This window comes from Myxocyprinus asiaticus, chromosome 21 (genome assembly GCF_019703515.2).
Source record: "Myxocyprinus asiaticus isolate MX2 ecotype Aquarium Trade chromosome 21, UBuf_Myxa_2, whole genome shotgun sequence".
Lineage (NCBI taxonomy): Eukaryota > Metazoa > Chordata > Actinopteri > Cypriniformes > Catostomidae > Myxocyprinus > Myxocyprinus asiaticus.
In genome coordinates this window covers 30963341-30987165 of record NC_059364.1, presented here as the reverse complement: position 1 = coordinate 30987165, position 23825 = coordinate 30963341, and the positions used below count along the sequence as shown (strand labels likewise).

At 38.1% G+C, this 23825-nt stretch overlaps 1 protein-coding gene across 4 annotated transcripts in view; it reads left to right on the top strand.

The window, feature by feature from the left end:
- The first annotated feature begins 222 nt into the window (after window positions 1-222).
- The window catches only part of LOC127411879 (fibroblast growth factor receptor 3), a 56500-nt gene continuing 32897 nt past the window's right edge, over window positions 223-23825 (top strand). For 3 of the 4 annotated variants that reach the window (XM_051647728.1, XM_051647725.1, XM_051647727.1), the window contains exons 1-4: window positions 223-817; window positions 6021-6243; window positions 17245-17511; window positions 22590-22655. In XM_051647728.1, the coding sequence (XP_051503688.1) occupies window positions 6099-6243; window positions 17245-17511; window positions 22590-22655 (478 nt within the window). In that variant the 5' untranslated portion in view covers window positions 223-817; window positions 6021-6098. The remainder of the gene's footprint in view (window positions 818-6020; window positions 6244-17244; window positions 17512-22589; window positions 22656-23825) is intronic. The other variant, XM_051647729.1, reaches the window with a different exon arrangement.

Genomic DNA, 23825 nt, shown 5'->3' with positions numbered 1-23825 from the left:
TCTCTCAATTCAGGTTCTCTCTCTCTCTCTCTCTCTCTCTCAATTCAGGTTCACTCTCTCTCTATCTCTCTCTCACTCCCTCTCTCAATTCAGGTTCTCTCTCTCTCTCTCTCGCCCTATCTCAGTTCAGTCTCTCTCGCTCTCTCTCTCTCGCTCTCTCTCTCTCTCTCTCTGTGTGTACCCTGAACTCGCAAGGGGGGGGCGGCAGGCGGCGAGCATTGCACTCGCAGCAGGGACGCGGTTTGAAATCCGATCCTAGTTAATTTTTTTCCCTCTCTCCAGAGCCTGGTGCTCCGAACTGTTAGTGGGAGTCTGTCAGCCAAGCTTTCACACACAGCAACAAACGCCCCGCACCTCATAACCGACCGAGCGGCGCAGCGAAGCAGTTGTTCTCGGACAGTGCAGCGGAGAAGAGCGGAGCGCTTCATTAGATGATGAAATTTAGTGTGATTTTTAATACATTTGTGAACGCTTTTCAGCGGTCTAAGGACTGGACAGAGTTGGACAGTTCAAGGCTGTGTGGTGAATACGGCTTTCTTCTCAAACCGTCGGCTGACTACACGCCTGTCAAAGAAAGATTTCCTTGACGGAGCCCAACGCTTGGATTTGTAAACTTAAGTTTATTTTCTTTTCTATTCCTTTTTTTTTTGTTGTTGTTGTTTTTTTTTAATCTTCGTTTTTATACGGAGTTGGCTCCTGAATGTAATTCACGAAACATCTGGAGGGACCTCGCAACCAATCCTTCTCAAAGAGTCAATCAAAATAGCCTACTTAATTGTGACCTCGAAAAGGATTACTTCCAAAAAAGGAATCTTTGGTGAGAACTTTGCTATTAGTATTCTTATTACTACTACTACTACTACTACTATCAACTAAGAAGATAGTCTTGTAAAGCAAATTTCTAGTTGTTTCCTTGTTCCAGTTCCAAAACATGTTTGTTTAGTTTTAGGTAAGAAGCGCCCTTTAAAAAAAAAATAAATAAATAAATAAATAAATAAATAAAAAAATTAGACGAATGATTAAATCAAAGCCATTCGAAATGAAAGTTTTAGTTCAGAAGTGAGCTGCGGTTCCGGTGACATGTGGTGTGTGCTCCTATCGCTCTCAGTCGGACAGGTGTTGCACGGAGCGCTTGTGTATGGATGACTACACCGCGTGCTCGTAAGCTGCTTCACCAGTCCCGAGGAAGAGCCGCACCTGTGCTGAAAATACATCTGCAGTAAGATTCAGATACAATGTTTGGAGTGTATAATTTAGATTTGTGTTGACAGAAATAGGCTGTGGACAGACGATTAGAGTTATGGAACTGACTAATTTTCCTCAAACGAGTATATGAACCTGTATTTCGTAGGCAGCAGCAGGTCTTTGTCATGTAGTAGGTGTTCTTGATGGTGCTGAAACACGCCGTGGGATGTGAGGTGACGAGGAGAAACGCTGTCAAGGGCACTTATTTTAACCGATATATAGTGCTCTCCAACACAAAACTGTTTTGAACAGTGCAGCAGGCTATGTAGATATCTACTGACTTTAGCCAAAATACATAAGCTATAGACTATTATAAAACACTTGTGTGTTCATATGTTTACCTGTTACAAAATCACTAACTCGTTAACCTTCACTCAGCTGGTTAGAAAGACTACTCAAAGCACTTTACAGCTTGATGTGTGACGCATTTTAAAACCAAAATAACATCAATTTCTTCTGTGGCCACCTTAGCCAGGCTTCATTTGTGTTATTTTTAGCTCACACTGAATGGAACCTCGCTGCCCCCCCCCCCCCCCCCCGCCGTACCCACGGGCCATCTGAATCCAATTGTTGCTATCGGAGTGAATTAGATACTCTGGAGGTGTTAACGGGGGCTACTGGGGCCAATTAGCCACCTCATGTAGAATGACGACAACTAACTGGATAGAAACTTTGTAAACTGCAAGTTTTTCCCCAAATATAACTCATATAAAGATTTTCAGCAGATCTAATATTTATATCTGCTATTTTAGGGCTTTTACAAGGAAAATGGATGTTAAATGGTTTCTTGTTGCAAGTTTCACCTTGTGAGAAATTTGGTTGTAGAACTAATATGTGTAGGAACCAATATCACCACTTTTAGAAATTCGCCTCACTTTTGAGGAGGTAATAATTATTTTTCAGTAATGTGTCCCCTGTGTTTTCAGATCATTCATACAGCCCATCTAGAATTAGTTACAATCCCTCAAAAATATCCCAAAGGTATTAAGAGTCTTCACACAACTCAGCCATTAAATAACTCAACCGTTAAATGTGACAGGTCATGTCATCAGGGAAAAATCAGCTCCTTTTCAAATAGACGCAACAACGAATTGTGACCCTTAACTGACTGGTGCTGGCTCAAAATCAATATGCTTCTCTTAGGACTATCTTGCCAAAAAAAAAAAAAAAAAAAAAAAGAGGACTATATGCCATTAAGGTTTCTCTGTCTATCTATATAAAGCAATATTTGGACCCTATAGCTGTTGACAGGATTAAAAAAAAAAAAACTTCACTTAACAAATAATGTACACAAGATAATTTTGCACACAATGTACAATGCGGTCCAAGGGCTAAAAAAAGAATGTATGAAATTGAACACACAATAAACAATGGACAATGCAGAGCTGCTCACAAACTGTTTCATCCCTCATGTTTTTAATTTTTCTTGTGTTGCTCTTTTGCCATGAATAATGGTTTTGTGGACGGTCTCATGCCGGAGCCCTACATTTAAGCAGATGACATGTTGGGTTTTATAGGCTAGAAAGGACAGAAAAATCAACCACTAAAGAGTTTAGAGGGGGAAAAAAGACATTTCAGAGTGACAAACATGTGTAAATGTAATTTGGTCCTCTGATTTGTGCACTTGGAGAGTGGAAATGTGATGTGTTCCTACATGGAGATGTATAATAGAACTCAGAGTGGGTTAGTGAATTTATTTCTCACCACTGTGCAATGTTCTACATTAGACGTACACACACACACACACACACACACACTTGCACACAGAGCTTTTAGAGAGCCACAGGAGGGCCAGGGAAGTCCTCGGAAGAGGATTACAGCCCAACTCTAATAGAGACACCTATGGCTTCAGCTTTTTATCTATTTTCTCTCTGTCACTTTCTCTTTCTTTCTTACCGTCTCTCTTTATCTCGCTCTCTCTCTCTCTCTCTCTTACTCTGTCTCCCTCCTAATCCATATTTTCATTGGCTAATTTAGACTGGGCCGGCCGTTGACATGGCTGCACAATTACTAGAGATTACTGACATTTTTGAGTCCCAGTTTTTGTGCATTGTTTGACTAGCGTGTGACAGGACTCCATTAAAACTCTCTTTCACTGAAAACATTATACACATTATACACACATAAATGCCCAGTAAGTGACAGCATATTCCCATACACACCCTTGTTCAGTTCTGTAGTTGTTTTGTTGCCATCAAAGGAGCTTTCAAAAACAGAATGTTGTAATCTCTTTTAAATTTTTAGATTTTAATATTAGTTCCGTATCGCCAATGACTAAGCAGTCTAAAAGTAAGAGACAAGGAAAGATAGATACAAACAGACTGTAAACATAGAAGCTAGTCTTGATTTATTGACCGGACTGATAACCAAGTCAAATTCTTCAGTTATCCCATAGATAAACACTGACTGTTTGGAGAGAGCTGAACTTCAGAATACCACACGGTAGCACATTGCTGGAGATCAGTCATGTAAGACGCAATCCCAAAAAGCTGGTAATATACAAATTCTAAGAAGCACAAAACAGCACGTATTGTGTTTGTCACAATTACTGAAACAGATACAAGCAGGTGTAGGCATGTATGACAATTTAAGTAGACTATATCCAGAACATATTATTGGAAGATTTGCCCCAGTTGACTCATTTTCAGTCTACACCCTGCTAGTTTAAGGGATAATGTACTGTCAGCTGATCTGATTATTATTGTAAACCTTAGTCTTGTATTACCCTAAAGGAGTTTATTTTGTGCTATTGCACCAGTAGACTGTACGTTATTTCATTTATTGTACAGCTACTTACCAAATAAATAAAAAACAAGTATGAAATATTGTTTTATGTTGAGATTAAATAGAAAAAAATATTATTACACGAGAAGAAAAAGACCATACAAGAGATACGAAACTAGCACAGCTATGTAGGAAAATGGTCAATTAAACAGTTTAGTGGTCATTATACAATAAAATTTGATTGCTGAATGCCATGAATCATGATTGACCATTCAGAATGAAGTATCCCAGAGAGTCTAAAAGGAATATTCCGGGTTCAGTACAAGTTAAGCTCAGTCGACTGCATTTGTAGTATAATATTGATTACCACAAAAATTTATTTCTTTAAAAAAAAAAAAAAAAAAAAAGCAAAAATCTGGGTTCCAGTGAAGCACTTACAATGGAAGTGAATGGGGCCAATCCGTAAACATTAAAATACTCACTATTTCAAAAGTTTAGCCACAAGACTTAAAAAGTATATACATGCTAACATGATTTTAGTGTGATAAAATCACTTACTAACCTTTTCTGTATAAAGTAATAGCCAGTTTTACATCTTCGTTGCCTTGACAATGTAATGTCAACGAACTCTAAAACCCTAATGATTTAAACAACTTTACAGGTCAAATAATACACAATTTTTAACAGAAAAATTGATGTAAGTGCTTTTATAAAACTATAAGCTTCACATTTCTGCCTTTAAACCCTCCACACATTGGCCCCATTATTGCATTTTTAGAAAGAAAAAGAGAGACGAGTCGAAAATAATTTTTGTGGTAATCAACTTTATGCCAAAAATGCTGTCAATTGAGCTTAACTTTTCTGAACCCGGAATATTCCTTCAAAATAAGTAATAATATATAAAATAAGGCTATTTCTATCTCTGAGAATATGGTAGCAGACCCAAAGTTTGTTTCTGCTTAAGGCCAACCCCCCCACACACACACACACTCAAGACTGTTGCTGTAAGATAGTATGGCTCCAGAAACATTCTCTAAAAACACACCTGCGATACACACTCCAGAAATACACTATACAGATACACTTCACAAATATACCCTTCTCTCCCACAAACAGCCAGCGCTGATACACTATCAGCACACACCACTATGCACACTCCTGCTCAGTGCAAGCCAGGGAAAACACTGAGTTACTCAACACACCAACCTGGCTTCAAAGGTCCTTCTCTCTTCAGTATGTGCTGACCAAGAACTGAGTGTCTGCTCATCAGGGGAAAGAAAAACAGCGCTGCGCCAGCTTTAGAAGTGTGCAAGTCTCAACTGCGGCCATACAAGAAGAATGCCGCCGTTTCAAGTTAGCACAAACATTTTGTGTGTGTGCCTGTGTCTAAATCATGGCTGTTCTAAAATAACAGGAGTTAAAGTTTAAAGAAACACAGAGTTTTCACATATTTTTGACATCTTTGAGTGAAAATCTTTCAGTGGGGCACCAAACCATACAGCCTTCAGCTCTGTATGTATGTGCATTTAGCTAAACTTCTATACATTCCTTTTATTGTGACTAATGTAAACTCTCTATGTGGCATGGCGCAGACACACACACACTCACAAGCCACAGTGTGTGAAGGGAGCATATGTTTTCTTTAGAGAGATAAGTGTGTTTGTGTTAGCTTAGTGAAAGACGTGTTTCAGAGTAGTCCGGCCAGAGAGAAGGAGAGAGAGAGAAGAAAAAGAGAGTGAGTAAGAATGCAAAAGAGAGTTTACAACAAATCCCAGCCTCGTCTAAACTAGAGCAGGACATATAATTTCAAATAACTCCATTTTATGCAGTTGTGTGTGGTCGTCACACTTTATTTTTCAATTTACAGTAAACACAGAGAGCTTTGCACGTCAGCAAGGTATTTCAATAGAGTTGGCTGAGTATTCCATAAATAACAAGCAACAGGCCTAATGTTTATTGAAAATTTGTGACAATTTTTTACTCTACACCACTAAAAAATATGTTCTGAGTTCCTCTTTAGTAATGAATTTCTAAATGCTCTTTTGTTTCAGGTGTGGGACCAGCATCGTTTTTTTGACAGGTGTGTGTGTGGCAGCGCTACATTGACAGCATGTGTGTAACGGTAGAGGATGTCTGATTCTGGTCTCTGTAGTGAGGACACTCGTCCCCGCGCCGCTCCGCCCGGGATGGTCACGCTCTGTCTCCTCCTGTACCTTGCGGCACTTGTCTTCCCTCCGGTATACAGTGCCCGTCTGTTGTCCCCAGAGCCCACAGGTCAGACATTACATCTCATTCTACATGGCTCTCTCTCTCTCTATCTCTGTTTCTCTCTGTCTCACTATTTGCAGGGTTTACATGGGCTTCGAATACTTGGGAATTTTTCATTTTCAGGTCTGAAAAAGTCCTGGAAATAAAATCTTAAAGAGATATTTCACCCAACAATGAAAATTCTGTGATCATTTACTCACCCTCATGTTGTTCCAAACCTGTATAGCTTACTTTCTTCTGTGGAACACCTGTTGTACTTACACCCTGTCTACACCAGACGCGAGCAGCGTGTCGCGTAAAAAGCAGTAGAACTCATTGTAATTAATGATTTTGTCTACACTCGAAACGTCCGTTGCGCGCATCGCATCTATTGCGGCGCACCTCGTCCATTGCTGCATGTCGCGTCTCGCCAACAGTAAAAGAGTGTCTCGTTCCATTTTTCACTGCACGCACTAGCGCAACTACAGCCAACAACACAAATAAATGGTTTAGAATGTTTCTGTTGATGCGTCAAGTGTAGACAGCCTCAAGCCATTGCGTTGCATCGCATCAACGGACACGCCTGGTGTACACAGGGTGTTAGTCACCATTCACTTTCATTGCAACTTTTTTACATACAATAAAAGTGAATGGTAACTGAGGCTGTCATGCTGCTTAGCATCTCCTTTTGTGTTCCACAAATTAAAATCATATGGGTTTGAAATGCAAGAGGGTGAGTAAATAATGACAGAATTTTCATTTTAGAGTGATCTATTCATTTAAAAGTCATGGAAGTAGTAGTGAATACAGGTTTTTTTAGTTATGCTTAGCTATCAAATATTTCATTGGCTCTATATTTTGTGCTTGAGTAGGGAACAAATTGCTTGCAAGCTACGTATTGTGATGTTCTGTTTGTGAGCGAATCATTCTTTTAAATAGATTATTTTAATGAATCGGTCAAACCAGTTCACAGATTGGGATGAGTGATTCATTATCAAATTGTTCTGATTTAAACTTTATCACAAATGACTGAAAAGGTCATGCAAGTCATGGAAATTAATTGATCAAAAAGTAGGGGAACCGTGTATCTGAGCCTTTGAGTCTCATATGCATTCTTATTTAATGCGATCTGCACCTCCTCCTCTTATGAATTCCATAAACATTCATCAAATATTTAAACTAGGTATAAATTGATTTGAGCTTACTCAAAATTCATAAACCTGTTTGGACACACACCTCTTCCATCTCAATGCAAGCGCTCCTTAAACATTTATTTCAGAAGCAATCTGTGAACACTTTCACCAAGATTGCTGTTTATTACTGTTTATTACATACTGAAAATGAACAGGTTGTCAGTAAATCTGCGTTTTTAAGAGGCTCAGGTTTCCTGTACATAACAGGCTGAGTTTGTACTGTGGCACAAAGTGGGTATTGTTGCAATGAACACTTGTGTAGCTGATATTATGTAAACACACTTTGTCCTTGCCATTGATTTATTATCCCGCAGTTGACGGATGAGGCCCTGCAGAGCAGATTACATGACAGTAAAGTGTGTGTGTAAGAGAGAGAGAGGGAGAGAGAGAGAGAAAGTGAGAGAGAGTGTGTGTGTGTGTGTGTGTGTGTGTGTGTGTGTGTGTGTGCACGTGTGTGTGTGTGTGTGTGTGTGTGTGTGTGTGTGTGTGTGTGTAACGACTGAATAATAGCTTATCACTTCAGGCAGGTAGTAACTGAATTTTCTGCATATGTGGGCAGGCATGAGAGTTCATGTTTTGGTGTTGATAGAGGTGTAGATTGTTTGTTAAAGTCAGGTTTCTTGGCTGAGTTCACCCAAGTCTCCGTTTTGTTTGGATTTAAGATGGGTCTTCTAAACATGTTACAGTCACTTATGAAATAAAATGAGCTTGATTCTTTCTTGGCCCATTTCTCGGCTGTTTGAGTGTGTGTTGGGAGAGATCGTCTGATTGCAGGTGGATCTGATTTCTCATCCTGATATCAGGTAAATATTAGGAGACAGAGAGAGTATTACAGTTAATGTTCACACTTGGTCCAAAGAAAAGAATGCAGAATGTCTTTAGTGAACCCACAGCATAAACAAAGAGGAATTGTTCTGAGAAAGTAACCAGCAAACACTTTACCTCCTTTTTACTCTTAATTCTAACCACCAAATCCACTTTTCTCTCACCTTTTCTATGCTTCTGTTTATCTAATTCTGTCATTCTGTCAATATCCAGATGGAGTGAAAAAGTTAAAATTACTAACATTTATAGACAGACAGATAGTCAACTGCATCTGCATGCACACAGTTTGCTTCAACGTCTTAATATGTGGCCTAATGCTTGATGCTTTATAAAGTGTGTTAAATGTCATCTTAAATGTCACTTAAATACACATCCTATTCCAGTCCCCTCTGATTACATACTATCTATGGTCTATAACCATATTTAGACCCTATGAATGTGTGTACATGAGTGTTTTTTTTTGTGTGTGTGTCATTAGTTGGGGTTCATTCACCTTATTAATGCTCTTCGAAACCCGCTGCAGGTCAGCAGATGAGTTATTAATGAGCAAAGAAACAGTTTCTCCAAGTGTCGGCTATAGCCACCTGTTCACTAAAGCATTAAGTCACAAGGGGCTGTGCGTTACAGTGATTTCACCATAAGTAAGAGGTGTTTTGAAGCACAGCGCGAAGCGTTTCTTGGCATTTTACATCAGCTTCAAATGTGGCCTGTCCAATAAGAATTTAGAGTCATAACTATCTACTTTATGAAACACACACAAACTTCCTTACAGATAGCCTACCTGCACAGTAATGCACACACACACACACACACACACACACGGAGAAGCATGTACACACTTGCTGGTCTGTCAGCCTGTAGGATGGGTCTTAAATGTAATTATTAGTTCCCCTGAAGGAAATTGCTTTGATACTTAAATATGTGGTAGAACAAACGGCTGAATATGTGTGTTTGTGTGTACGTACTGATCAGCCACAACATTAAAACCACTGACAGGTGAAGTGAATAACATTTACTATCTCATTACAATGGCACCTGCCAAGGGGTGGGATATATTAGGCAGCAAGTGAACAGTCAGTTCTTGAATGTCATGTGTTCAAGCAGGAAAAATGGGCAAGCGTAAGGATCTGAGCGACTTTAACAAGGACCAAATTGTGATGGCTAGACGACTGGGTCAGAGCATCTCCAAAACGGCAGGTTTTGTGGGGTGTTCCCGGTATGCAGTGGTTAGTACCTACCAAAAGCGGTCCAAGGACGGACAATCAGTGAACCAGCAACAGGGTCGTAGGCGCCCAAGGCTCATTGATGCGCATGGGGAGCGAAGGCTAACCCATCTGGTTTGATCCCACAGAAGAGCTACTATAGCATAAATTGCTGAAAACTTAATGCTGGCCATGATAGAAAGGTGCCAGAACACACAGTGCATCGCAGCTTGTTGCGTATGGGGCTGCATAGCCAAAGACCGGTCAGAGTGCCATGCTGACCCCTGTCCACCGCCGAAAGCTCCTACAATGGTCACATGAGCGTCAGAACTGGACCGTGGAGCAATGGAAGAAAGTGGCCTAGCCTGATGAATCATGTTTTCTTTTAGATCATGTGGACGGCCGGGTGCGTGTGCGTTGCTCACCTGGGAAAGAGATGGCTGCAGGACGCACTATGGAAAGAAGGCAGGCCAGCAGAGGCTGTGTGATGCTCTGGGAAGTGTTCTGCTGGGAAACCTTGGGTCCTGGCATTCATTTGGATGTTACTTTGACATGTACCACCTACCTAAAGATTGTTTTAGACCATGTACACCCCTTCATGGCAGCGGTATTCCTTGATGGCAGTGGCCTCTTTCAGCAGGATAATGCGCCATGCCACACTGCAAAAAGTTTGGTGTACTTAGCTATAGTTTGGGGACAAAATGTTCCCTAGATCTTTTTGGGGATGTCCTTTTTTGGAAAAACCTTTCATAAATTGTTCAAAATAAAAATTCAGAACTGTATTTTATTTTTCATTCTATAATTGCAAAAAGTTTTTTTTTTAAAGGGTAGGGCTAGGGTGTGGGTCAGGGTTAGTCTACTGTAATTATCATTAGCTTTATATAAAAACAATAGAAGTCTATGGTATGTCCCCATTTAGGTAAAGTAAACGTGTGGGTGTGTGTACATCACTTTCTTTTATTAATTTGATTGTGTTTTATATACATTTTTGTGGGATTATATAAAGTACATTATGTGTGAATGAAGTATGTTACGTTGTATGATGGTGGTGGTGGTTTTGTGTGTATGTGTGTGTGTGTGTGTGTGTGTGTGTGTGTGTTGTTCTTGATTTCCCCCTGCTCTACAATACCACTTCTGGCAGTCATGAACAGATGGCAGAAGTTATGCTCTGTACGACATCCAACAAATACACATACACACAAACACAGACATGTACACTGCTCCTTTACCACCCATGAAATGAACCACTGCCCTGGCAATATTCCTGCATTTAACACATACACACATACCCTTCCGCACACACTCATCCACAACAAACCAATGCTTGATGTGTCACAAAAGCAATCTAATCTGTTCATCACCCTTCTCTAGTTGGGGTTATATTTAGGGTTTGGGTTTAGGTTAAGGTTAGTATATTCTACTATACTGCACATTTCAAGGAGTTTAGGAACACCGTTTCCTGTTTGACTGCTGACTTATCTTCTGGGATGCTTATGAATAGTTAATAAAGCATTAATAATGCATTTATGACAGGGTAACGAAGCTTATACCACACACTGATCAGTTTGTTACTGAAAGTGAGCAAGTGTTGGTTTTGTTTAGCCGTATGAGAGCTTTCTAAACTGTTATAATGTTACACAGGGACAGCGAGCCATAAGAATTTTTTGGTTTCAAATGTTAGCTGTTTATACTGTGTGATAGACTAAACAGTGTGTCAAATGTTTAGGGGGATCTGTTTTTGTTTATAATATTAAGTTATAAATGGCATTGCATGTTGATACACTTGGATTGTGTGTGTGTGTGTGTGTGTGTGTGTGTGTGTGATTGGGGATATTTCTGAGCAGCTGTTGCCAGTTGCTTCTGGGTATCATTGGCTGGAAAAAAGCAAGGCAGAGGATTAGTACTTTTCCTGCTCAGTAATACCTCATCTCTCTCTCTCTCTCTCTCTCTCTCTCTCTCTCTCTCTCTCTCTCTCTCTCTCTCTCTCTCTCTCTCAGTTTTCAGTTTCAAATTTAAAGTACTTATTGGCATTTTACACACAATATGACCAAAATATTAATACACAAAACAGATAATGACAAGAAAATATAATAATAATAATAATAATAATAATAATAATAATAATAATAATAATAATAATAATAATAAAACCGTAACAAATGACAATATAATATAATTAAGATAAGGTGCCAGGTAAGGAATAAAATAAAATGAAAACTATAATAACAATATACACTATACAATTTAAAATAGAATAAGCAAAAACACCCCTTTCTCTGTCTTACAATCTCTCCTCTCTCTCTCTCTCTCTCTCTTTCTCTCTTTCTCTCTGATCTCTCTGAAAAAGTTTCTTATTTCTATTCATACTAAAAGACAGAGGGGGTGAAGGGGGAAGGGCAGGGTCAGTGGAGAGGTGTGTGTGTATTTGTTTGATTGGTTGTGTTTTCCTTGAGGGAAATTTGAGGTCACAGAATTAAAAGAATAAAGTCTCACTCAGATCAGTTGTTATTCTGTCAGTCTTAACAATGTCATTATTACGCATTGTTCAGACAGTTAAGACCTATTTGGCTGATGCCTAACACCACAAATTTTGAAATACAATTATTGAGTAGTGTTAAACCGATATATTAGCCAGGCCAATTACTCAGCTGATAATGAGCTATTTAGAGATTGCATTAGCCTACAACCATGCCCACTTGTCTGATTAAAAGTAGTTAATTCCCCTTGTGTCAGCTCCAAAATCTATGAATAGCTTAGTCAATGCTTAGTTTCACATATTATTTTATTGATTTTTAAGTAAATAAGATGTAAAATAAGTGTTCATTTAACTCCAGCTATATTTGTGCTTCTCATTTGCTATCTTTAAATTGTATTATGCATAATTCGCCATTATATCAGCCATTTGCAACCCTGCTGTCTAGATATCAATGTCAGCACCAACATTGAAAACCCATAATGGTCAACAACTAATTTAGAAGTCAGAAATATAGACATTTTCTTTGGAAACTTCCATTGGAAAATATTTTAAAACTGCTCCTTTGTAAATATGACCATATTGTTTTGTTTCTTGAATGGGGATTAAGGGACCATTCACACCAAATGCATAAAAAAGCTATATGCAGCACAATAAATAGAATAGAACACAGGTGTCTCGAGAGACGTTTTTGACAGTTGAAGTTCTTCTTAACTTGACACAATGTCTAAAAAACAAAGCACGAGACTCTGAAGCGAGACAAGGTACAATGGTCAAGATGTCATCTAGGGCATGTTTAAATAGGGAAACAATTGAAAAACAGTGTGTACAGACACAAAAACGCATTGGGTGTGAATGGCCACTAAGTTGTGTCTTGGTCTAAATTACACTATGAATAGATATGGAAAGGATGCAACCAAATATTGAAAGGATGTAACCAAATATTACTTTTTGGGCGAGTAAATTATAAAAGTCAAGAATTGGTCTGTGAACAACATGGATCAACCACTATTTTTTATTAGAGGGTACATGTCCTGTTGTAAAATGTAAGTCTAGAATAGACACTCCATCATGTTCTAATGATAATGTTGTTAGAATAATGAACACTTTTTTTAATCATGCAATATTTTGGCAGGTTATTTTAACCCTACTTTCTGAGAAAATTACTTTAGAAAACAAAATTACTTAAAGACTTATGTTTGTGAAATATCCAATAATTTTGCAGGTGTTTCTTTAGATTAAGAGCATGTGTTGCATTGATTTTACAAGACGCTTCAGTGTGTGTTTTGGAGTGTGTGTTCTGTACAGTGTGTAGGGTTTGAAACTAGGCCAGTTCGTCTATGGAATGACAATTAAGATGGTCCGGTCCCTGATTACCACCTGTGTGTTTTTTTGTTTTTTTTCTCTGTGTGTGTGTGTGTCTGTCTGTGTTTTAGTTTGTAGATATGTGTATGTGTTTAAAAACCATTTAAATAATGTTTTAGCACAGAGATAAGAAAAGGTGTGTATATGTGTGTGTGTGTGTGTGTGTGTGTGTGTGTGTGTGTGTGTGTGTGTATGTGTGTGTGTGTGTGTGTGTGTGTGTGTGTGTGTGTGTGTGTGTGTGTGTGTGTGTGTGCTGAAAGAGTTTGGCTCAAACACTTGATGGGGCCTGAATGTTCTGAGCGTCCAGCTTCCGTTACTAATTAGTGCAGTGGGGCGAGAGGGTTTGTGTGTGTAGACAAGGTCTTTTTGGATGCAGCAGCTTTCTTAAAATTTCCTCAGGGGCATGCTGTCATACAAACTCACACACGCATGCTTCAACAAGACAGAATAAAAGAGGTAACAAGCTGCAAACCTCTTTCCACCCACCTCTCTTTTTGTCTTAATCCTAATCACAGATCCTGTCTTTCTTTCATTCCTGCCACTCTCATTCACAGGAGGAATTCAGATTACAATCGTGTTTACATCTGGCATCTTGTCTCATACATTTAGCGGACACACACTTTAGCCATTAGGCTGGAAACAAACTACACAAGTATGCAAATGCAGACACAAATGCTTGGCCAACAGATTGCAACTGTGCTGGCCCATCTAGAACATACTTAGGGACCATTCAGGCCAAATGCTTGAGCTATAGCTGAAGTGTGTAATGTCTGTGACACTAGGGTCACCGAATAGAATTGCAAAAATAAATGTTGTTTTCAAGCAGAGTTCCATATACCATTCAGTTGAAAAAACAGATAGTCCCAACCCAAACTCACACCATTGGTTGAGCCAGTGTTGCTTTGTCAGGCTGGCCCGGGCCGCTCAAACAAACAGATACATTTTGGAAAGTGCCACAGAGCCACAGTGTTTACACTTTTCAGGGAAATCAACCTACTAATGCTTGCTTATAGTTATCTTTACATATTAAGATGGGATAAAAGAAAGTATTTTAACATCGAAAAAATTACACTCAACAGCTTTAGAAATAGCTAGACAATGAATGGAATGTAATGCAGGTTTCGAGATGCAGTTTTAAAAGTTTAAATTCTTTTAACTTCTTTTTAATACAAATGTGGCACCCCTGTGCAAGACACTGGAAAAACAACGAGACATGGGGAAATGGTGAAAGACGTCAGTCTAGCACATTTACATTGAAAAACAATTAAAAACAGCACATAGCAATTTTATCAGTGTTAAAAACAACAATTAAAAAACCATGTTATGCATGTTTGATGTGAAACCCCTTAGGGTGCCTAAATCCATTGATTTTAGTGGGAATTGTGTGACACAAGACTATAAAATGAAAATGCAAGGGTGTGACACTCCATCATGTGACCAAAAGTTGAGAACATTTCAACTTTTCCCCTAACACACTCTACTGTAGGTATCCACTGTCCAATGAGAAACGTCAGTGAGGTGGGTCCAGTTGTGCTTCGAAAATCCAATTCTCTGTATTCCTGCTTGGTCTGGCCAATGCACTGCAAACGTTCTCATGTTTCTTTGCCTGTTAACAATTCTCGGTACTCAAGGAGGCGATCAAGTAACCTTCAATTGTGTTATTGTTCAGGTAGCTACCTATAAACATGTTAGCTAATTTGCTCCAAAAAATTATCTTCAAACTGTTTCTTCGCAATGACAGTAGAAAACCTGAAAAAGAAAACTGGCCGTAGAAGAAGACAGTTTACACTAATTTAGGCCTTAGCACCTCTTGTGGCAATTCTGAGAATGCAACATGTAATTGCATTGTATGAATTGGGGTTCGACACATTTCAGAATGCAGTGACACATGAAATGGAGCTTGTGTAGCTAGAAGCGTTTGCATTCATGCAATTGCATAAAGTATGTTTCAGGGATTATAGTATATGAGGTTGTAAGTCTTTATAAAAGACTAAATATTGCCTGAACTACAGTCCTCAGAAGGTTTCTATATCATCCCTCTAAAACCTCAGCACTCACACTGGCTCCATTTTCCACACGCCCTCCTGGGGAAAATGGAAACACACAGTAGCCATTTAAGATATTTATTTATAACCCCCTTCCCCCCCACACATTAGTGTCTTTGACTGGGCCAAGCATACGTTACACAAACACACATACACAAAAAATCTTGTACACTCCCTCTCTTTAATAGGTTCTAGAATAGACTTACACACGCATGCACACACACACATAGGCTTTTAATCACTCAGAGAGTCACCATCTGATGTCAGCACTGTAGAACCTCTAGATGAGATAGAGAGGTAGAGAAATGAATGAAAGACAAAATGAAAGGTAAGAGATGAAGGTAAAAAAGTGGGACGGAGTATAAAATGTGACGGCGTCAAGAGAGAAACTCACAAGAAGTGATATGAAAAGTGATCAAAGAGGCATTAGCACTTCATGTGGCCTTCAGACAGCCTCGGATGGATTGGTGTTTTTTGGGCTCACACTTAACCGTGTGTGTGCATGCGTTTACAAGTAGCAGGCGATCTATAATTTATACGCCTGAATCTGTATTCCACTCGAGCTTAGTCTCGTCTACAAGCCGTCTGCCAACACACTCCTGACCTCATACACACAAAAAATGCAATGCATATCAAATACATCAACCCTTTGTAAGTCTGTCTTTGTAGAGATGAATGTCACTTTGATAGAGACAAACTTTGAATAGAGAGAATGAAAGAGTGCTATAGAGATGCTACAGGAAAAAACAGGGTTTGGCAGAGAATAGAGAAAGGGATTGAAGGATAGAGAAATTAAGGAAATTCTGTCAGGTAGAATATTTATTCCATCATGTTTCATTTCTTCATCTCAGCAGGATCTCCATGATGATGATGGGGGGGATTTAAGGCATCATAGGCATGTTCCCAACGTGAGGACTGTTCCAAAAAGTTGGATCATTAGACGGCGAACAAACTGGAAGAAAAGTTGATTATCAATAAATATCTTGTCATTCATTTAATATCAAAAAGTTTAAATAAAAATACATCAGTCTAAATTATAAATTATATATATATTTTTATTTATTTTATTTTTTTAATGTATTTGTATACACATAATTTTCTTACTGAGTATCTTTGTCTTATTGTCTGGCAAAAATATCCTAAATATCCTTAAAAATATATATACTTTTAAAAATTTAAAAGTACTTAAAAGCAGAATAACATAATATATTAATTATTGTTTATCAGATAAATCTACCAAAATTTAGTGTTGTTTATGCTTAAAACAAGAAAAAACTATTTGCCAATGGGATATGAAAAATAAACTTTGAATCTCTCTTGAAACTCTTTGAATCAAGTTTTGTTTTTCTTACTCCATTGGCAAATAGTTTTTTACTTATCAGTATAAACATTTCTAGTTTTTTATTTATTTATTTATTTATTTATTTTTATTTCTCTGAAAACAAGACAAAATGTCTCTTATGTCATTTTGCTTCTCAAGTAAATTTTTACGATATGTTTACTGGAAAACAAGACAAAAAAACTCTTTTATTATATTTTGCACCATTAGCTTAGCAACATGCTAACGACAATCTGCATTGAAATAAATTGTGAGTTGAATCTCCTGTGCGCTTTGCATGTGGAGAACTATTTGTGTGGTGTGCAGAGATTTTTGTAGAGTGTTCTAAGTCACGCACACTTTGTAGAGTGTTCCAGATCAATCACTTATGAGTCTCCATTTTAGTTAGAATGCTGCCTTCGAAGGCAACTGCTTATCTAGGCAGTAGGAAGCAAGGCAGCCCACTAAGTTTTGGAACAGAGCTATTCTCCTCTACAGTATATGCAAATGACAACAGTAACTATCTTTAATTACTGTTAATGGTACTTGTGCACAGCATATCAGAACTTACTCCATTAATGCATGTCTCTCTTTCTCCTTCTGTTAGACTGGGTGTCGAGTGAGGTGGAGGTATTTCTGGAGGACTATGTGGCAGGAGTCGGAGACACTGTGGATCTCTCCTGTACTCCACATGACTTCCTGGTCCCCATCGTGTGGCAGAAAGATGGCGACGCTGTGTCACCTAGCAACCGTACGCGGGTGGGGCAAAAAGTGCTCCGCATCATCAACGTCTCCTATGAAGACTCGGGAGTGTACTCTTGTAGACACGCCCACAGCAGCATGCTACTAAGCAACTACACCATCAGAGTCACTGGTCAGTATTAAACTGTGTCCGAAACCGCTCACTATTCACTATATAGTGTACTATTATGTGTGTCGGCCATTGTGTAGTACTGTACTGAGTTTGTTCCATACATATGTTCCCTCATTCTTACCCACAATGCACTTCCATTCGAGTGTACAGCCGGTGTAGAGGTTATTGTTGATTTTTATTTTGCCATTAATTCCAAATGATTTCTTCCTTCACTAATTCACTGAGGTGACATTGTTAACTCAGAAGACCGTGCACTGTCGAAATTATTCAAATATTCCTTTACTTGTAGGTAACGTATTAGTCTAATAATCAGCGGATGTTATGTTATAACTTAAGTACTGTATTATAATCTCATGAGGGTGATATGCGCACATGTCATCTCTTCTCTGCGTTCAGAAATGCTGCCCAGTTTGGATGGGAGTGTGTGAAGAATCAAGATAATAATAATGTACGCTTGTTTAAATGTGTTTATTCTTGTTGGCAGTTTTTTATTATTATTTTATTATATTTATTATCATTATCATTAATTATCATAGTATTATTTTATTATATTTATTATCATTATGGAAAATATATTGTACATTAAACATCAAACAGAATAAAAATGTATTGTATATATACCATTTTATAGGAATAAAAAGTATTATTATTGTTGTTATTTTGATTATTATTATTCTGAATGTATAAGTTGTTTCTGCGACAGCTCCAGCAGTCCTCTCCAGGACACATGGTATATACGTCCGAATTCACTCATTTAGTTCACTCCTTGTTGACAAAGTGCACTCACTGCCATCCACTATATAGGAAATAATGAATGAGTGAACGGGTTAGCAATTTTGGACACAGCATTAGTCTCTCCTTAACTCTCTTTCATAATGTCTTCAAGTAGCAGTGTTGTCTTTTTTTATACACTAGAATTTTGAGCACAAGCTCAGGCGTGCAAAGCATTGATTGGCCACTTGCCAATCAAACTCGTTCCCAACAGACAAACAGGTCTTGAGACATATTACCTATAGGCAGACTTTGCAATTCATCATACTAGCACAATAATACATGCACAAAGGCGGAATACAGTCTGCTTGTTGTTTAATATTCCAGGGGGGAGATACAGAGCTCTTAGTGTTTTAGAATGTGATGAGGGCCTTACCTGAATAAAAATCAGAGAATTATGAAATGTGGCTTCTGTGGGGAAAACAAAGTGTTAAATATAGAGGTAAATGCAATATTTCGGTCATTACAGATTCAAATCAGTGTACAATACTCTCTAGACTGTATCGTTTGTCTGTGTGTCACATACCTGTGTGGCCCAATGAGTTAGCAGGTATTGTTACCTTTTAGTTGACAGACTTTTAAAGTGTCTCATGTTTGGAATTAAGTATTAGCGTATTACTGAAAACTGTGCAGTTTACACTGTATGCTGCCTAATATTTAAAAAAAATATATTTGAAGCAGTACTATGCATGAAAAATGTTTTAAACAGTAGTATGCTCCATGCATGCTTAATTCAGTGAGTGGCATCCAGTTATCATATTGGAAATTTAAATATGAATTCAAATTTTGGGTAAAAATGTCTGATCCTTTTGCCAGTCCAGTGAAATAATTAGTCATGAAATTGATGTTCAGAATCAATGTAATTACTAGGGATGCACCGATACCACTTTTTCTCTTCCGATCTGATGCTGATATCGCAAATCTCAGTATCGGCCAATACCGATACCAATCCCGATCCGATACCAGTGTTGTTTTTTGCATAATCAGTTTAGAATATCTTTACATTATTGTGTGGAACTAATTGGGAGTACTCTTTAATATGTAAAGAAACACAAACCTCTAACTACACATTATTTCAATATAAATGTATAGCTTAAAAAAAACTTTATTGGTAAGTAGTATACTGGATAATGTAGCAGCAAAATTAACAGTAATTCCAGTATAAGTCATCAGTAGAAAAGAAGCTATTTATTTATTTATTTATTGCTAAATTTTTTCAACTTGTATCTGGACTTTAAAGGATTCAGATCTCTTTTTTTTTTTTTCAATTTAGTTGTAAGATATCAGCTCACTTTTCATTCACACAGTTATTTTTTGGAACCCATTCAACTTAAATATTATTATAATTTATAAACAAATGATAATAATAATAATATATTATAATAGTAATATATAGTAATATATCTCAGTCATGCACCTTTTGTCATGGATCCAACAGTCTCTCTCTTTCTTCCTCACTGCCATCAGCGGTCACTCTCCCCTGAGTTCTGATTACACGCACCTGCATATCATTAGTGGCTAATCAAGGACTGCATATATACCCTGTTTTCACACACACTCTTTGTCTGTTCTCATCGATAGAATCTCTGAGACTCCAAATCTTTCTACTATGTCAAACATACCCGTGTCTTCATTATTGCCTGCAAGTATCATAAGACTGTTGTGAGTTATCTGTTCATCGTGTCTATACCCTGTCTGGATATTACTCACCTGCTGTTTGCCACTCTGCTCAGCTGGATTTACTCACAATGTTTACATCACTGTTTCAATCATCTGTTCAATAAACCCTGCTACTGAGTTCGTATCTCTGCCTCCATGACACCTTTAACTTTTAAACCCTCACGCTTTTATTTTGACATTCTGAACTCTCCAGGAAGTCCTGTATCTGTTTGTTGGAAAGTTCACAGTAGTTTAATTTGATTCTTATTCAAATTCTGGTAAAAATGCACCTCCGGTGTCATTCTAAATGCATATAAGTGAACCGAACTATTGAGCATCTACATCTGAGATGTTGTTCATGAGTAGCGCTCAAATATTGCACACCGCGGGAAGGCTACAAATAGGCGCGTGTGTGTGTAAACAGAGAAGCGCCATTCAATAACGCGCTGGAGCTGCACATGCATTTTATATTTACTTATAAAACACAGCCTTTTGTGATTCACAGAGCTATCGCACGTCTTCAAATGGCTTTGAATAAAATGCATGAGTCATATGAACTACTTTAACTGTGTTTTTATGGTTCTTTTATGTCATTTTTTGAGCTTAACAGTAACGAACATGACTAACACACAGTATCGGATTTGGATCTGGCTCATCGGACCGATACCCGATCTGTTTAAAAACTTCAGTATCAGAGCCGATACCGATCCAGGTATCGGATCGGTGCATCCCTAGTAATTACAAAATTGTATTTGTCACACTGGAAATTGAGCTCGTTTCATTATGCCAAACACTACTGCAAGCAATATGCGCTTTTAGTATACTGCAGATTTTGACAAATGTCTCTTTGCATGAATAAAATTTAAATGCTGCACTAAATAATACTGCAAAAGTATGAGTAATATGGTTGGATAGTATTCCGAACATAGCCACACCTACACAAATGTTCATGCTTCAACAACAATTATCATGAGAGCAAATAGACATATTACATGATAAAAAGCAGAGTTTTGTTCTTGTGAAAATGTGTGTGTGGTTGTGTTTGTAATGTGTGTGTGTGTGTGTGTGTGTGTGTGTGTTTAAACAGTAGTATGGAGTGATCTTAGGACCTGTAAACTTGAGGACACAAGCTGAGCTGCTCATTGATAACTAATTAGAACATAATTATCTGGAATCACCTAATCATTTAAAGCAGATGGGAGAAGGAAGAACTAAGTAAGAGTTTTTTTTTTTTGTTTGTTTTTTTTTACGCACATGTGTTTGGCGTTAGGCCAGAGCAAATCAGCTCTCTTTCTCTCCTGTGACTGGAGAAAGAAAGAAAATTTAAACGGGCGCACAGTCTGGACCAATTACTGCAATTCGATAAAGCGTTCACAAGACAGCAATATCCTGTTCTGCACACTTTAACACAGAACAAAGCTCCCAGACAAACTTACAGACAGCAACATTCAACAAAGGAACATAGGAACAGAACTTTAAAGGAATAGATCACTGAAAAATCATTTTCTCACCATCATGCTGTTTTCCAAAACCAGTATTTCTTCCGTGGAACACAAAAGAAGTTATTTGCAGAGTGTTTATGTTGTTCTTTTTCATAGAATGAAAGTAAATGGTAACTGGGGCTGTCAAGCTCCAAAAATGAAATAAAAAGCATCATAAAAGTACCATTAAAGCAATCCATATGACTGAAGCTGTAAGATAGCTTTATGTAAGAAAAAGACTGAAATTTTCATTGTTATTCATTAAAAATCTCTCCATCAACCATAGCTCAGTAATCTCATTCGCGTTCACGTATATTCAGATATGCCGCCTTAAGACACATCGTGCCGGCTTTGACATCAGTGACATAAAAAATAATTGGTTCTTGTGTGTCTCGTCATTGATGTCAAACTTGGTGCGACGCATCATAAATTTTTTTATTTTTAGGTGTTCTATTCCTATAACAGCATGTAACTCCACAGAACAACAACATACCTCTCAAAACTCCAAAATGTTTTATAAGATACAAACCACATCAGCCAATGAAGATAGTTAAAGCCACACACATAAACAATAAAATGAAAATATAACAAAAAAGTGACTGTCTGGTAAAACTAACGCTGTAAAAAATCCCACACAAATACACACAGAAAGCTTCAGTGTCCCGGTAACAGCATATCTTTAGCACTAAACAAGCCTAGTGTTGGATATCACGCTCTGCTGGTATTTTAGGAGTGTGTACCTTACAGTTTTACCTGTGTATATTGCTCACAGAGGAGGAGCTGAAGACAGAATAATATCTTTTTCAGGGAAATAGTGCTTTTTTCCTCCTCTGAATGAGTTAATTTAGAAGCAGGATACGTGTGTGTGTGTGTGTGTGTGTGTGTGAGCACGCGTGTGTGTTTCTGGGTATGTGTGTGTAAAAATACAGCTGTTGTCAGAAATCTCCGGGACGTTTCGCTTACTCAAACATCTGCCATCCATTTACCGCTGTGTGTGAGAGCGTTTGAGTGGTGTGTGGGTGTGTGCAGTAATTGGTTTTGATTTGTTATCAGTTTATTTTCCTCATTTTGCGGATCATATGAATAGGTTCATTGTTCATAGAGAAAGGCCACTGTGCTGTGTGGTAATAAGATCTCTCTCTCTTTCTGTGTCACTGTCTCTTTTAGATTCCTTGTCTTCTGGCGATGATGAGGATTATGATGAAGATTCGGACGATGCAGGTAATGGAAATGGTGTGTTTCAGCCTCTCATTCCTCATTTCATTCTTCTTTTTTTCATTTGATATTTTCATGAAATGTCTCCATTGCATAATAAATGCATTAGATTACCATCTCTCTTTGCTGGAGTTATAGGTTGCATCTCATTTCATCAGCTACTTTCTACCACTTGATGCTAAAACACAAATTCTCCTGAGAGAGAAGGAGAGGATGAGAAACAATTTAAAGTCTAACTGTTTCATGTGAAATGTGACTAAAAAATTGAGAAAATGACACATCTTCAGCTAAATTCATATATCTACAGAAAGAAAGAAATTACTGAACATTTGTCTATTGTAGTGAGGTAGGGGGAGGGCTCAGGGTTGAGGGGAGGGCATGAAACGAGGGATTAAGCAAAAACCAGAAACCCCTTTAGAGTTTAATGACCAGTAATCCAGCTCTAATTAATAAAGAGAGAGAGAGAGAGAGAGAGAGAGTTCAGTACATTCGAGCTAAAAGCTGTGAGGTCTGGCCTCTCTGAAATATTTGAGAAGCGCTGAGGTTGTGTGTGTGACATTCTGATGACATCATTCTGTAATATCTTAATGATGCAGCGCTGGTTACCGCTCGCAGTTTGGCTGACTGAAGCAAGCTGTGTGTAATATCAGCTGTATGGAGTTGTGCTTTACTTTGATGGCTTATTTTGGCTGTAGAATAAAAGGAAATGAAAAAAAGTTGGGTCACTGTAGATTTGTGGTCCCCACTTCAAAGCTTAGATTGTCTGTATTGAACTGCATAAAAAGTGTAAGCAAGGGCAAACCACACACACATATGTATTGGCCAGGACCACTGTTAGGTACGGACCCCTGTTGAGTTGCCCTGATGGTTTGACTGGACATGCTCTATTGACCAACAGCATGCCATCTAAGAATGTATTGCAAAATGGAAATATTATGTTTGTGTGCATTTGTGTACCTACTTAACCGTAGTTTGGGTAAAAAATTGTCCTTAAATGTGAGAAAAATCTGACATAACCTTCCTTTGTGCACTCTCAGAAATTTTTTTACCGTTTAAAGTATTGTGTACCTTTAAAGTTACATTTATGTTTTGTTCCTCTGGGAAAAAACAAAAACAAAACATACTTTTTAATGTATAAATATGTACCCAAAAAGTGGTGGGGACAGCTTGGAGGGGAGAGGGGGGTGT